Genomic DNA, 15,711 nt, shown 5'->3' with positions numbered 1-15,711 from the left:
GATTCTGTTCCTTACCTGTTGGCCCATCTCTGCTACAGAACCATGTGATTTTAATGATTGTAGCTTTTAGGCATGTTAAAACCTAGAAAGGCAAGATCCCTCTCTCTGCACGTTTCCTAGCTTCTCTCTCCTGTTTAGAGCTTCGTCTGTTACACGGCCATGGATCTCATTGATGGGTGCCTGGGAAGGGATGAGGGAGGTGGGGTGACCCAGGCCATGTGACAGTCCTCTCATGGATTACACTCACCTGACTTTACCCCTACTCATTGGCAGTGCAAGTGACTTTTTTTTTTTTAACTCCTATTTTTTAAAAAAAATTTGTTTTTTAAAAGTTTGACTGTGCCGCGCAGCTTTGGGATCTTTGTTCCCTGGCCAAGGATTGGAACCCAGTTCCCCCCAGCAACAAAGTGCCAAGTCCCCACCCCTGGACTGCCAGGGAATTCCCACAAGTTACTCCTTTTACCAGAAGCCTGGCCTGGCCCCTGATTCTGTCCAGAGCAGCACCCATATCCCACAAATGCTCTGTTCCCATCTTCCTGCCAGCCCCCCAGAGCCCTCCCTGGAGACAGACTTAAGGCCAGGACCCGAGAACGCCAGCACTGAGGGTTGTTCACCAGAGGGGTACTGACGGCCATCTGCTCTGGGGAGCATCCCTCCTGTAGCACTTGCCGGGCCAGGCCCCCCAAAACAGAAGCCCCTTGATGAAGGGCCCTGAGACCTCCAGTGTGGGCCGTGGGAGGATCTGCTTTCTGCTAGGTATCCCCCTAAGGGACCCCCAGGTTCTGGCCCTGCAGCCCCCACTCTAGGTTAAACCAGCCTCCCTCCTTCCTCCCCTTCCACGTGCATCCACTGAGGGCCAAGGGTGGGTGTGACTCGCGCCCAGTCCTGGACCCCAGACCCTACTCCTGCCCCTTACTTGCCTGCCCTCCCAGCAGGATTGGGCTGGTCCTGGAGAGGGCTTGTTGCATGGCACGTGTTACTGTCATGTACTTGGGGGACAGGGCAGGGGGCAGTGTCCCAGAGGCAACACCTGCCAGGTTTTATGGGGGGCTGTGGGATGTCCAGGAGGCAAAGAGGGCCTGGGGACACAGGACCCTAGTCCTGGGGGGTCTCCGGGCCCACCTGTCTCCCCTGGGTTCCCTACCCCAGTTGTGGGCCCTTGAGTTGATCTGGAGGGCAGGAGGGGGGGAATTCTCAAATGAATGTGTTGAACTTGAAAACAGCAGGAAAAGCAGAAAGGGGGATGGGGAGGGAAGGGAGGGGTGGAGGCCCATTGGTGGACCCAGGGTCCCTGCTCTGGGAGATGTGCCTGGCTGCAGCTGCATTGGGGGACTGTCACCCTGAAACAGGCTGTAGTCAGACCCCTATGTGTGCCTGGCTGAGTGGTGGTGGGGCGGGGCCAGAGAAGTGTAGTTCTGGTGGGGAAGCTGGGTGGTGGGACTGAGATTGGACCCAGGAGGCCTTGGTGGGTCCTCTCTGAGAACCCGTTTGCTCATCATAAACTGGAAAGTGGCCCTTCCTGGCAGGGAAGGCATCCCTGGGAGACTGTTGGGACACCCAGTAAGCCTGAGTCCCTATTCCTAAGTGTGGCCGTGCAGTTTTACAGAACACGGTGCTTCCTTGGAAATGGCTGGGTGGTGCCTGGTAGTGCTCAGGCCCCCAGCTGCCGGCGAGGAGGGCAGGGTCCCATCTGAGCTGCAGAGACTGATGGAGGCCATGGGCCTGCTGGGTCTACAGGGAGTTTGGTGTCTCTGGCGCTTTTGCAGTAGATGGAATTATTATTTTTAGAAAGGATAATGAAGCAGGGTTCACGGCCATCAATCGTCCACCCCGGAGGGCAAGGCTGAGGCAGGATCTCAGACCAAGGGGTGGCCAGGGACATGGGGCAGTTCAGGTCTGCTTGCTGCTCTGGCTCAGGTGCTGGGTGTGTTTGTGGGTGTTGTGGGGGGCTGGTGGGTGTCAGAGGTGAGCTGGTGAGCATTTGCTAACCCCCCAGGGTGTGAATGCTCCCTGCCTACTACCCTAGGCAGGAAGATGGGACAGGCGCCTCGTGGCTCCACATGCACCACCTTTGTTGTGATTGTTAACGGGCATTTGTATTGTAGGATGACGGCTTTTACAACCTGTATTTCACGTGAGGGAGCTGAACTCTCACTCCCTTCCCACGTGAATTTATCTGATTAAATAGAGCCTAATCACAACAAAAAGGAGTTGCTCTTACTCCCAGAAACATGGCCTCTGCTGGTGGGGAGGTAGTCTGGCAGCTGCACTCAGGGAGCCCTTCCCCGAGAGACCCCCGCCCCCTGTGAGGTTTCCTTCTAGAATCCCCGCCCAGCACCTGCCTCTTCCAGCCCTACAGGCTGCCGTGGCCCCTCCAGGGGTTTGGGCCCAGGGTTTGCCCCGTGCTGTCAGCCACCCACAAGCACTGCTTCTCCCTGTGATGTCACTGCCCTGTTCCCAGTCTCCTGGCCCCCTGCTCCCAGTTCCGCCCAAGGAATGGGCAGGGGTCCTGGCTGGGGGCCCTAGGCTCCTGTCTGTAGCTTCTTCACCCTGGCTTCTTTGTTTGGGTGAAGACAGGCAGGCTGTGTGCCTGCCCAGTGACCTTAGCTGCAAGTGCCCTGGAGGGGAAAGGGACTGCTTCATGCGAGTTAGCCCTGCAGTGGTGGAAGGGTGTGTGCAGACACCCACGGTCTCTTGGCAGGAACCTAGTGCGTGGGGCTGACTCGCCACCCAGTCCCCTCCCGGTGAAGGGCTTCTCTGGCCACCTGTCCCTGCTTAAAGCAGCTCAGATTGAGGCCACCTACCCCTGCCCAGGGTGGCTCAGATGAAGGAAGCTTGCAGAGCAGCTCTGGTGTCTCGGGCCACTGGGGATTGGGGAGGAGGCTCCAGGGACTGAGTGGGGCACGTAGGGAGTGAGTGGACCCCGGAGACCCTGGAAGGCAGGGTCCAGGGTTCAGGAGGCAGGCGTGAGCTGGAGCAGTGAGAGCCTCACCCGGCTCCATGGGGGCCACACCCCATGAGTGTCCTGTCCCTGCCTTGGTGGCGCCGAGGCTTGGACACAGCCAGGAGGAGGTCTGCATAGCCCCAGGGCAGACTTGGACAGTGAAATGGACCCTAAGAGAGAACTTTCCAGCACTCAGCCCTCCTGCTGTCCTGCCAGCCTTGCCCTGTGTGTGCTGAGTGAGCCCTCCCCCATCCCAGCTGGACGGAGATTGGGGAAGTGGGGCCGAAGGGACTCTGGGATCCGGGTGCCCGTGGGGGCTATGTTTCCTGCCTGGAGGTGGGCAGGTGCAGGGTGGGGGGCTCACTGAATGGGGTATGACCAAGGGCTCAGGCTGCAGGGCCATCCCCGACCACTCCCAGGTGATCTCGGTGGTTTGAACTTCACCTGGGTCTGCAGGTTTGTTTTTTAATTTAATTTAAAAAATGTCTGCCCGCACTGGGTCTTCGTTGCTGTTTGGGGGCTTTCTCTAGTTGCAATGAGTGGAGGCTACGCTTCATTGCAGTGTCCGGGCTTCTCATTGCGCTGGCTTCTCTTGTTTCAGAGCACGGGCTCTAGGCACGCGGACTTCAGTAGCTGTGACACGTGGATTCGAGTGTGGGCTCGGTAGTGCTGGCGCACAGGCTCAATTGCTCTGTGGCGTGAGGGATCGAATCCACATCCCCAGCACTGGCAGGCTGATTCTCAACCATTGGGCCCCTAGGAAGGTCCCATCTGCGGGTTATTTTTATAATCTTGGTGGGCCCTCTGGGCAGGAGTGTGCCCTCTGCTCAGCCAGTATTGTGCCTTTCAGCCCACCCTTCCAGCCCTTGCCCGGGGCTGGACTGAAGTGGCAGAGGGCAGGGGGCACTCTATTGCATGCTCAGGGTGGGATGGCTCCATTTCCAGACGAGGAAACTGAGGCTCGGGGCCCCACAGCTGGTGAGGGGCAGCCCAGGGAAGCCCTGCTGCGCCGACCGCTGTCCTGCCTGTCCCTCCCAGCCTGGTTCGGAGCTGCCCCAACCCAGCCTGGGGAGGGTGAGCAAGCAGCCTCTTCCCACCACAACCCGGAGCCCCCTGATACTGGTGCAAGGTCACGAGGGTGTGCAGGCACGCCAGGTGGCCATCTGTGGTGGGGAGGACCACAGGGCTGGGTCCCACAGTGCCGAGTGCCCCAGAAGGCAAGGGAGGCTTCTTAGGGGGCTGGTCTTCCTCTGCCTAGCAGGCCCCCTGTCACCCCTGGCCCCGGCCGCCCCCTTCCTGGAGCTGCACTGGGTAGCCCAGCCTGCGGCCCCTGACCTTGAGCTGCGCTGGGAGCCACTGCTCCCACCAGCGCCCTCCAAGGCGGTGCCTGTTCACACACGGCCACTGTGTCTGTGGGTCTGGACCACAGCTGTGGGCTCCAGGAGGCTCTGGCCTTCCCTTTCGCTTTGGGGGTAGGGTTTAGGGTCAGGGATGGGACCGCTGGTGACAGTGCTGCAGACGTGGGTCTTCATGGGTGCCTCCAACACCCACGGAGGCCTGGGGAAACCCCGAATGGGGCCCAGGCACAGCCAGCCAGTGGGGCAGCATCTTAGGGAACTCCTGTCACAAGGGATGTTAGCTGCGACCGTGTGCCAGGACGCTGGTGGGTCCCAGATACAGCAGCCCCAAGCTTGGACCCCTGAGTGGCATGCACCCCGCTATGTCAGCCATTCCCTCCCCCCCCCCAAGCAGGGCTTTTGTTTCCCGCATCCAGGGGTCTACCCTGGCCACCTGGAGGGAGCCTGGCGCCTGACAGCCTTGAGGCCCCTAGCCCCAGTCCTGGAGCCCCTCATGGTCACAGAAGGGAGCTGGCAGGGTGAGGTGTGTGCTGGGCTTCGCACCCACGTCCAGGGCCTGGCATTCCAATCCTTGCTCACCTGCCCCGCATCTTCAGGAAGGCTCTCCTGGCTGAACCCTTGGACATAAAACGGCCAGAGAGTGCCACCTGGTGGGCAGCAAGGACCACACCAGTTGGTGCCTCCCAGCCAAGGGTCCCGTGTGCCCCTGGCCACAGCTCAGGAGGGCTCTGCGGGAACCAGGCCCCAGCCGGCCTGCCCTCCCGCTGCCCGTGGAGTCACCCCCCAGGCCACGGCAGGGCGGCAGGCATCTGGGCTTGGGGTCTGGTTGGAAGTGGGCCTTCTGTGCTGGGCTCGAGTGGGGTTAATAGTCATACTAGGGTGAGAGGCCACAGTAGGGCAAAGGGCTCAGGGTCTGGGAGCAAAGCTGTGGCTGGACACTCGCTGCTGCAGAGCTGGACAACCTGAGGTTTGTTTAAATGGGTTTTTTCTTCTTGAAACAAACAACAAAGCCATTTGCTGCCTTTGTCTTCCTGGGCCCCTGCGGTGTCGTGCTGGTGATGACATGATCATTCTGCTGTGTGAGTGGCCTGGCCCTGGGGGGATGGTTGCGGGGTCATGCTGGAAGTCTCCCTCAGGGGACGGAGCAAGAAAGAATGTGTGTGCAGGTGCAGAAGCACAGACACACATCTGTACCCACCCGTGCGCCGTAGGTGTGCCAGGTGCTCATGACCCCGGACACCGCCACCCGCAGCGGCACCTCGGGCTCTTGCTCCCCGTCCCGTACTGGCTGCAGGGTGTTGCTCCTTTGCTCCGTGGAACTGAATCCCCTCCTACAGCTGCTCTGCCCGCTCCCCGTGGTCCCACTGCCCCAGCTTCAGACCTGACGGACTGCGGTGCCCTTTGTGGTCCTGGCCCCTTCCCTTTCTGCTGTCGGTCAGCACAGCTTTTCGTATTTCCAGTCCTGGGTGTCCCCCTGGCCCTTGACACAGCGTCCCTGGCAGTTACCCCTCTCGCTGAGGTTGTCACAAGAATGAAATGAGGTGCTGACCCCTCTTGCCCTCTGGGAAGAGGTGGGGCATGAGCAAGACCCCACATGGGTCTCCCTGGCTGTTAGTGGGTGCCCATCCTGAGGGTACCTGTGAGGCCTTCCCTGTAGGCATCTTTAGCGGATGGTGGAGGGGCAGTGAGCTGGAGTCGGGAGTGGGCCCACCCAGGCCCTCAAGGACCATTCCTGTTGGCGTTTGGATGTGTCCATAATTTCTTCAAGCCTCAGTTTTCTCACCTCTAAAGTGGGCATGATGATGCTTCCTGAGCAGACTTACTGAGGGGACTGGAAGAAAGGGTGTGTGTGTGTGTGTGTGTGCATATGTGTGCACACATAGTACCTGTAGTGTGTTCATGCTGTGGTGACACAACAGACCTTGGTCTGTTTCATGAGTTCATGGCCAGCAGGGCCTGGGCTGTAGGCACCTGTCTGTGGGCGCAGAGAAGGGCTCTGGAAGCCAGAGCCGGAGGTGCTGAGGCCGTTGGCGGCTCCGTCATGGGGGTGGCCGGGGCGCGGGACTTGAGTGAGTGAAGCCTCCATGTGGGCAGGGGTTGAGTGGCTCCCCTGTGTGGCCTTGGGGTCTGGGGGGTGACCCTGGAGGGGACAGGTCTGCCTGCTGCCCGGGGGCTGTTGGAACCCTCCTTCTCCCCTCAGGATCATCCCCTCACTACGGAGGGCAGGGCACGAGCTCCCTGGGGACGAAGAGCAGTCTCCTAGCTTCCACGGGCCTCATGACCTCATGTGCAAAGTGGCTCTGAGGGTCACACTCCTGTCACCTGCTGCAGTCTCGGGGGCAGGGTTTTGACTGTTCCAGCGTTGGTGGGGCTCTAGAAACTGGCTTGTTTTATAGATTTGAAAATTCCAGTCCGCAGCCTCTCAGAGCCACTCCTGGTTCTGCCCGTCTGTTTGGTCTCCCCATCCCTGTAGGTCCACTTTCAGGTATGTGGGCATTGGGTGGTGGGGGAGGCCCACCTGCCACCCTCTTTCTGCTGCTGAGTCTGGAATATCATGCTGAATAACCCCTACCCTCAGCCCAGTTCTGTGACCAGGGCCTGCAGAGGGATTGGGGGGACCCACAGGAGGGCTGCACCCCAGGACTAGCACCATCAAGGAGACTGAGGCTGGAGGCTAAGGCTGGCCACCTGAGGTTGCCGGGTGCCTGCTGCCTCCTTCCAGGCCCTGGGACCAGCCAGGCTAGGGAGGTGCAGGGGTGCGTGTGCTGGTGGAGGTGGCGGGAGGGGAGCCTGCTTAGTGCCCGTGGGTCACCATGGCAACAAGCACATCCTTGGGGGCTTTTGCGGTTTCCTGCGGCAGCCAGTGCTGCTTGGTATCCTGCAAGTACAGGCTATTTGGGTGGGAAAGCCCAGTCCCGGGATGGGGGGCCTTACAGAGTGGGTGGGGGTTGTGTTTGCATATGTACGTATGCACGTAAGCATGCATGCACACCTGAAACCTGGCCTGTGGAGGCCCCTGTGAAGGTATCATGCTCACATGACTGGGGGACACAGCCCACGTTCCGAGGTCTTTTCCAAGGGCAGGCTGAGCTGGTTTCCCTTGCCATGGTGACCCTTCCTACCTGGTCCCCCCAGCCCTGCCTCTCTTCCCTGTGTGTGGATATCCAGAATGAGCTCAGAGGCTTGAGCAGGAGTCTGGGCCGCACTTGCCATTGTTCCAGCCTCTTGGGCTCACACTGCCTCCAGGAAGCCCTCCCAGATATCCCATTAGCTGGCAGCGCAGAAGGCCCAGGAGCAGAGGCACATCAGTCAGAGGTCAGCTGTGATGCCTCGGGCAGTCTCCTCACCCTCACTGAGCCTCTGTTTCTTCCTGTTCAGTGGAGACAGGCATGGCAGCCACCTCGGTACCCATTAGGACCCGGTGAGGTGCTGCTAAGACCTGCTGTGACCTGAGGGACCAGTGATGGCAGGTGTGCTGGGTGGGGTGACGTGGCCCTGAGGGATCAGCTATAGGGAACTGAGAGGTTGGGGTGCTTAGTGGGCAGAGGAGCTGGGGGCAGGCAGGAAACCTCAGGGGCTGAATGGTACATGGTCAGAGACAGTCCTTGGGGAAGGGGCGTGTTGGAGCTGGAGTGGAGGAACAGGGGGGCAGCCCAGGGGTGGGGCTGCCAGTCCAGAGTTTAGGGGACACCTGGCTGGCCCCCCCACAACGTCCTGACCACGACGTCCTGTGGGCACCAGATGATCTGAACTTCCCCAGAGCTCTGGCTCAGTGGGGGCGTGAGGGCAGCTTGGAACCCCCAGCTTGGGGGCCATGCTTGTGTGTTGGGGGATCATGTCGTGCTGTCCTGGGCACTATAGTTTCCCCCGTCTGGTAAGGGTGAGCCACGAGGGACTCACATGGACCAGGTGTTGCAGAAGATGGGATTTCACTGCCCTCAGGACAACACTGGGGGGCCCTCGGTGGGCAGACAGTAAGAAGGTGACTTGGAAATGGCAGGCTGCAGGGACGAACTCTACTGTCTGTCATTCTTGGGGAAAGTGACGTCCCCGTCCTCAGAGGTCAGACAGGTCTTGGGTCTCTGGGCCCGGAGCCTGGCATGTGGTCAGCAGCCAAGTCCTCAATCCCTCCCACTTAGTGGGGCCTGGGTTCCCCTCCTACACCCCCAAGGTCTCACGGCCTCTACCAGTGCCATCCCAGAGCTAAGGCAATGTGACAGCCCCAGGGGCCCGCTCCAGGGGGGCTGGTGTGGGAGGGGGTTCCTGCAGCCCTGAGCTGTTGTCCATGAACTCCCACAAATGGGAGCCAGCCCTGTGTCCCCTGGCGAGGCCAGTGTGGTGCCCAGGGGCTGGCCGCAGATGGCATGCTTGGGCTGCCGTGGCTGCCCCCAGGGTCCACCTGCCCTGGGCCTGGCGGCTGGGCCTCCGAGTGCCGGGTCTTGGAGCAACAGTGAGGGTGCTGAGGCTCAGACCGCAACAAGTTGGGGGGAGTGCAGAGCCAGGGATGGGGTCCAGCTGGCCCCTGCGTGCACCTGGGACAGGGACGCAGAGCTGCTAGTCACCGCTCTCTCCCTCGGCAGACGGTGCCCCGCTCAGCGAGTTCTCCTGGTCGTCCTCCCTGTCCGTGGTGGCCGTGTCCTTCTCCGGGCTCTTCACCGTCATCGCCCTCATGCTGGCCTGCCTGTGCTGTAAGAAGGGCGGCATCGGGTTCAAGGTGAGGGCTGGGGGTGGGGGGCTGAGGACAGGATCCCCAGGGCCGGCCCTCTGGCATCCACTCGGCACTGGCCTGCCTTCCCTCCTGGGGCCGCCTGGGGATCATGGAGACCCAGGCCTGGGACCCCATAAGCCCCTCTTCTGGGGGTGGCTGACAGAGGTGTAGGGGCTGTCAGGAACCCCTCCCACTGCCTCCCCCAGTTTGAGTCCCTTTCATGGGGGCAGGGGCTCATTACCATCACCTCCCAGCTCAGGGCCAGGTCTCTGTGGGTTCTACCTCCAGGGACAGTGAGGAGGGGCCTTGGTGGGGGGCAGGGGCTCTGTGCTCAGCAATTCCTTGAATCTCTGCTCATTCAAATCAGCAAAGGAAGACCAGAGTTGCCCAGACACATTTGCCGTCCTGCCAGGCAGCTCTCTGGCCGGGGTCACCTTGCCCTGGGGTTTTCTGCCCCGTGGGGAAAGCATTGTGTGCCGTGTAGGAATCATGGAGCAGGGACAGCAGGAGTTGTCATTGCTGTTTCTGGAACATTGGCTGGATGCTGGGCTGCCTTCCCTCAGGCCACCCTGGTGGGGCTAGGATCCTGGGCTGGATCCCAGGGCCGAGGTGCCCCTTCTAAGGAGGGTAGCCGAGGGGCATCCCCTGGGGTGCTGTTCCCCAATCCTACAAGTACCCTCAGCTGCCCCCATGTTCAGCTTCTGGTCCTCTGAGCGTGCAGGACCAGGAGAAAAAGCTGGGAACTGCGGAGCACATCTAGGGCCCCCGCCCCCAGCCCCGTGGGCCGTGTTCTGCAGACTGTGCTGCCTGTGGTCATTCTCCCGCCCCCTCAGCTGCCCCACCCTGGGCTGGAGGTCAGATTCCTGGGCCGGCAAGGTCAGGGGGGAGGGCTGTCCTGTGGCCCAGCACAGCACCACCCCCCTCCACCGTTCCCATTCTAAGTGACCACACTGCAGCCATGCCACCCTCCTTTTAGAAGACAGTGCCCTCCCCACATATGTCTCATCACTTGGGGGCCAGGAGAGCTGAATCCTCCCAGTGCTTGCCTTTTTCCAAGGTGTCTCTGCCACACTTCATGGCCGGGTCATCCTCCCAGAGCCCTCTGAGGAGTGGGCCGGGGAAGCGCAGGGCCTGGGCAGCAAGGCCATGGCCCCAGGAGCCTTGGGTCCACACCCGAGCCCCTGCACCGTCTCCCTGACCTGCAGGCACAGTGGGCTGGGCCAGGCGATGCTGGCATTTTCCTGGAGGATCCTGGCGCCAGGCGAGGCGGTGGCGGGGGGAGGGCTGGGCTGGGGGCGGGGGCCCGGGTCGGGTTGTATAAGTCAGCCCCTCCTCAGGGTGCTGAGAGAACAAGGCCCCAAACAAGGGCCAGCGCGGCCCCCTCCTACCCGTGCCCTCCTCACCTCCTGGGGACATGGTGCCCGGAACATTCCAGCACCAGCGCGCCTCCGTGGGAGGGCCGGCCTGTGCAGCGGGCTCCTGCCTGGGCTCCCCCACCTGGAGCTGCACTGGGGGAAGGGGCTGGGCCACGATGCTCACACTGTCCTACCTGATCACCCGCTGCGCTGGCTCCATCCGGCGGGCCTCCAGGTGGCAGCGTCAGGTAACCAGCTGGGGCTGCGGCCAGGCCCCTGGGGGTGGGGGTGGGCATCTGTGCCCTCTTCAGAGTCATGTCTGGGATTACAGGGCGAGGAGAGTGGTTCTGATGGCCCCAGAGTGGTCGCCTGGGGAGGGGGTATCCCTTGTAGACCCATCCCCAGAGGCTCCGTTGTCTCAGGGTGCAGTCCAGGACAGGTCCGCAGAGACACCCCAGAGGGCTCCCAGCCTCCTCCTTGCAGCTGAGGAAATCGAGGCCCAGAGAAAGCAGGGTCCTTGGGTCTTAGCACTGGGGGAGGAACCCAGGCCTCCTGGGTCCCAGGCCGGCTACCTGTCCACAGGGGCAGCCCCACTGCAGCTCCATGGAAGTCCTGCGACCCTCGGCTTCTGTTTCCCGCCTGGTGGTGGTCAGTCCAGGTCAGACAGGCCTGTGGTGCTGGAACTGGGGTTCCGCTTCTGGCCTGGGGCTCCTGGGGGACTTGGCCATGGCTCAGGAATGTGAGGGGGGCTTCCTCTGACAGAGGCAGGTGGGAGGTTGTGAAGTTCAGCATAGCAGCCGGGCCCAATAGAGACCCAGCCTGGCGCCCAGGGCCAGGCTCTTAAGGAGCCTGGGGAGAGGATGGATGCTGGCCTGCCTGGGTCAGGTCCCCAGGGCCCTGCAGGCAGATGGCCGTGGCAGGTGGCAGCGCCTGCCCGGGGGTGGAACTGGTCGGGGAGGTGGGCTGTCAGGAATGCTTCTTGTCCCGGAGGGGTGGGGGCACTTAGTTGCTTGTTCACTGGGGCAGGGTTGGGGGTTGTGATGGAGCCCCCGTCTTGGGGGGGGCTCCAGCCGTGACCCTGAAGCGACTGACCGTGGGTGCCCCACCCAGGGCGAAGGCTGCAGGGAAGTGGGGTGCTGAGACGAGTGGGGGGCTGACTCTGGATGGGCTGGGGAAGCTGGCCTCCAGCCACACCCCACCCTACTCCCTGCCACCAAGGGGCCGGTGCTGTCCGCCTCAACCTGAGCCTGGTAGGCCTGGTGTGGACAGGCTGAGGCCGGGGGAGGCGCGGCTGCCCTGGGGCTCATGGGCCCCTCCCTTGAGGCTCTGCCTGTCAGGGACAAACCCCCACCTACCTCCCAACCAACACAAAACAAACCCTGCCCTCCTGGGGCAGCTGGTGTCCCTGGGGGAGGGGGGCAGCAGGGAGTGGGGTCTGTTCTCTGCCCCGAGGAGAGGAGGTGGGTGGAGGAGGCAGCTGGCAGGGGTGCTGGTGGGAGCTGGGCCCTGGGAAGAAAGGGGCCTTTCAGAGCTGGCCTGTACCCCTTGTTCCCTCCGCGCCCTGCCCCCGACCCTCCCCGTTCTGGGGAGCCCTGGAGCTCACCGCGTGTGCACTGCTTGGCCCAGGAGTTTGAGAATGCCGAGGGGGAAGAGTACGCGGCCGACTTCTCGGCACAGGGCTCCCCGGCCACAGCGGCTCAGAACGGGCCCGACGTCTACGTCCTGCCACTCACTGAGGTCTCCCTGCCCATGGCCAAGCAGCCCGGGCGCTCAGGTGAGTGATGCCCCCCCACCCCGTGGGCCCAGGTGGGAGGCTCGGGGGAGGCACGGGGTTGGTGTGTATACCCTTCTGCTGGGACCTGGGGGGCTGTGAGCAGGCTTGGGACAGCTGGGGCTGCTGGGCAAGGGCCAGGGGTTGCTCTGTCTGGTCCTGGGAGGGGCACTGGTGTGCTGGGAGGAGGGGCTTCTCTGTGGTCCCTAGGACAAGGGCTCCAGGGGCAAGGCCCACCCCTTGCGGGGAGGGGCTCTTTGGGATGGAGCCTTTTGCTCAGGACCCTGGGTGGGGGCAGGAGAGGCCTGGGTGGGCGTGTGCAGGTGCAGGCGGGGCCTCTCTTTGGCTTCCTTGCCGTTTCTCCCACTCGCCCCATCCTGTGGTCCCCCAGCAGGGTGGCCACCAACATGGCAGATGCAGGGCCCAAACCACAGAGGTTAAAGGTCTGTAGCCAAGCTGGACTTTGCACCTGCCTTTGCTTGGAGAAGGAAATGGCAACCCACTCCAGTATTCTTGCCTGGAAAATCCCATGGACCGAGGATCCTGGTAGGCTACAGTCCATGGGGTCGCAAAGAGTAGGACACGACTGAGCGACTTCACTTCACTTGCCTGATCCAGTGCTCTGAGAACTCCCAGTTGTGTCTGGAGGCTGGTGGGGTGTATCCAGCCCCAGGAACCCTTTCCAAGAGCTTCACGGCCAGGCTTGGGCCTGCCCCCAGCTCCTCCAGGCGCACTGAGTGGGGTGTCAGGTGCTGGGGGGGGGGGGGCTCTGTTGGCACCAGGGCCTATGATACTCAACCTGTCCCACTGGCTTGTGTTCTGGGCCCTACTGGGTCGTGCCCACAGTGCTGCCCACCCTGGAGCCCAGCCTTCATCCTGGGCTGGGGGCTTCCAAGATACAGGGCTGGGCCCTGCCCCCAGGCCCCATGACTATCGCTCCCCACTCCCAACAGTGTCTCCTGGAGAACTCACCAGTTAGGCAGGAATTTCATGGGCCCATAGGAGCACCCTATAAAATCTTGAAGGAGGGGTAGCTGCTATAGGAGGCCCTCCAACCTTCCTGGGTGACCGTGGGAGTCTCCGCCTGTGCTGACACCAGGGGCCGGTATGGAGCAAGGGGTCCCCTCAGGGGACACTTCACCCCTGGCCGGGGCCTGACAACTGCCCCTGGCAGTGTGTGTGCCTGGGACCCTGAGGAATCTTTGAGACCCAGCTTCTTCCATCCCTTAGGGGACTGTCCCTGGGGATGAGGGGGACAGACACCCAGGGGAGGGCAGTGATCACATTTTCCATTTTACAGCTCTTCTCTGCTCTCTGTTGGGTACCCTGCTTCTGGGGAGGGAGAGAGATTTGGGTGAAGCTGGGAGAGCAGCCCCCCTGGAGATTAAGGATTTACAACCTGGGCAGCAAGGGCCACCCCTCTACACTGCAGGGGAAGATGGCCCAGCCAGGCCCAGTCTTCAGGCTCCTCAGCCCGGCTCTGTGGGCGCTGCCCCTTGGGTGCAGACCCCAAGACCCCTGGCCCAGCCTGCCTTGCCCCCTGCAGCTGCCAGGAGAGAGAGCTTTCAACTGGCTGGCACTTGGCATGCTCTCCTCCATCACTGCCCCAGGGTCCACTGTCAGGGCTGCTGAGCCTGCCTGGGGAGACCCCAGGCTGGAGATGGAGGGGCAGCAGGCTGGGGCCCAGGGGGAGGAGCCCTGGGACTCAGGGCCCAGTGGGACCCCTTACCCCCAATTCTGCTCAGCATTGAGGTCAGCACTGCCTGGGGTCTGCAGTCCCCGGGAACAGCCCCTCACCCTCGGAGTCTACTGGCTGGCCAGCTCAGCCTGCCTCCTGGGCCCTCTGGGTAGCTAGCGTGGGAGCAGAATTCGGGGAATCCCTTGGGGCACAGGCGGCATGTGGGTGGGCTCAGCAGCTCTGGCCCTTCCTCTGGGGCCTTCACTGACCCTTCTTCCCTGCTGACCTCACCCGGCCCAGCCCTCAGGAGAATGGGCCCAGTGTGTTCCGTACAGGGCTGTGCCAAGCAGCCCCCAACAAAAGAGCCTTTGGGGTGCCTGGCGCTGGAATGCCAGCCTGTGGCAGGGGTGAGGGGATGGGCCACTCCACTGCCCTCCTCCCCAAGGCCTCCGCCCCAGCCACACTGCCTGCCTGGCCTTGCCTATGTGCTGGTCCCGGCTCCAGGGCCCACTGTCTGCAGCCTGGCTTGTCCCTGTAGCCAGGGGCACAGCCTTTCCAGACCCACTTAGAAACATGCCCAGGTGTGGCTTGCAGGTCCACAGCTCCCCTGGGCAGCAGGCACCCTGCTCCTGATGGCAGCCCCCATCAGGAGGGGGCAGGGGCTCTGGGTGGCTTCCCAGAACAGGCCAGGCCGGCAGCCCCTTTGGAGGAAAGGCGAGAGAAGATGGGGTGATGATGGAGGCCGAGCTGGCATCCCTGAGCCCCCTGCCCTATTACAGTGCAGCTGCTCAAGTCCACAGACCTGGGCCGGCACAGCCTTCTGTACTTGGAGGAGATTGGCCACGGCTGGTTTGGGAAGGTGAGTTGCTGTCCCCGGGGTCACTGGGGGCAGAGGCTGGCAGCGTGGTCCCTTTTGCCTGGCAGGTGGAACAGGCGGGCTGCCTCCCCAGTCCTGGGGTCTTCTCTTAAGGTACACCCACTGAGCCCTCCCTGGGGACCTCCGGGTCTGGCACCCCTTCTCCGCAGATCCTGGTATCATGCTGGGAGGTACCTGTGACTGGGCAGGGACAGGGAGCAGCATCTGGGTCCTGGCTTCGCCCTGAGCACCAGGCAGGGGGTGGGGGACGGTGGGTCCATCTTCCTCACGGCAGACCCCCAGAGCTCTGAGAACAGCTAGGGACCTTGGGGGAGGCAGACACCAAAGACAGAGCGTTACAGCCAGGAGGGTTTGCCTAGGAGGGATCCAGAACCCATTTTGCAGATGAGTAAATTGAGGCCTAGAGGAGCCCATGGACAGACGAGCCTGGAGGGCTACAGTCCATGGGCTTGCAGAGTCGGACATGACCGAGGCGACTTAGCACACACTCAACTTGAGGCGCAGAATGAGCCAAGCTTTGGCCGGAGGAGCAAGGCTGGGGGCGGAGCCTGGGGAGGGTGGTGTCTGCCCACCTGGCAATGCCTGCCCCGCAGGTGTTCCTGGGGGAGGTGAACTCGGGCATCAGCAGCACCCAGGTGGTGGTGAAGGAGCTGAAGGCGAGCGCCAGCGTGCAAGAGCAGATGCAGTTCCTGGAGGAGGCACAGCCCTACAGGTGGGTGGCCCAGGGGACCGGCTCTGCTGGAGGGGCTGGGGTGGGGCACTGCCCGGGAGGTGGGGGTGCGGGCCCTGCAGACAAAGGCAAGCTCTGTGCTGTTGCACTTTCCTCGGCCCTGCAGCGCCAGCCCCCCGCCCCCTCGCCCCCTCCCAGCCCTGAGTGCGAGTCGGGGGTGGCCTGTTGGCTCCTGCAGGGCCCTGCAGCACAGCAACCTTCTCCAATGCCTGGCCCAGTGTGCCGAGGTGACGCCCTACCTGCTGGTGATGGAGTTCTGCCCGATGGTGAGTCGCCCGCTCCCCCTTGTC

The 15,711-nt window shown here is 62.5% G+C and overlaps 1 protein-coding gene across 4 annotated transcripts in view; it reads left to right on the top strand.

Moving 5' to 3' along the window:
- The window catches only part of AATK (apoptosis associated tyrosine kinase), a 40,151-nt gene that overhangs the window by 14,718 nt on the left and 9,722 nt on the right, over nucleotides 1–15,711 (top strand). For 2 of the 4 annotated variants that reach the window (XM_070479708.1, XM_070479710.1), the window contains exons 2-6: nucleotides 8,883–9,016; nucleotides 11,992–12,139; nucleotides 14,594–14,673; nucleotides 15,285–15,403; nucleotides 15,528–15,687. In XM_070479708.1, coding sequence (XP_070335809.1) covers nucleotides 8,883–9,016; nucleotides 11,992–12,139; nucleotides 14,594–14,673; nucleotides 15,285–15,403; nucleotides 15,528–15,687 — 641 coding nt within the window. The remainder of the gene's footprint in view (nucleotides 1–8,882; nucleotides 9,017–11,991; nucleotides 12,140–14,593; nucleotides 14,674–15,284; nucleotides 15,404–15,527; nucleotides 15,688–15,711) is intronic. The other 2 variants (XM_020875706.2, XM_070479709.1) reach the window with 2 other exon arrangements.

This window comes from Odocoileus virginianus, chromosome 17 (genome assembly GCF_023699985.2).
Source record: "Odocoileus virginianus isolate 20LAN1187 ecotype Illinois chromosome 17, Ovbor_1.2, whole genome shotgun sequence".
In the NCBI taxonomy this organism is placed as follows: Eukaryota; Metazoa; Chordata; class Mammalia; order Artiodactyla; family Cervidae; genus Odocoileus; species Odocoileus virginianus.
This window is presented reverse-complemented; position numbering and strand designations above follow the sequence as displayed.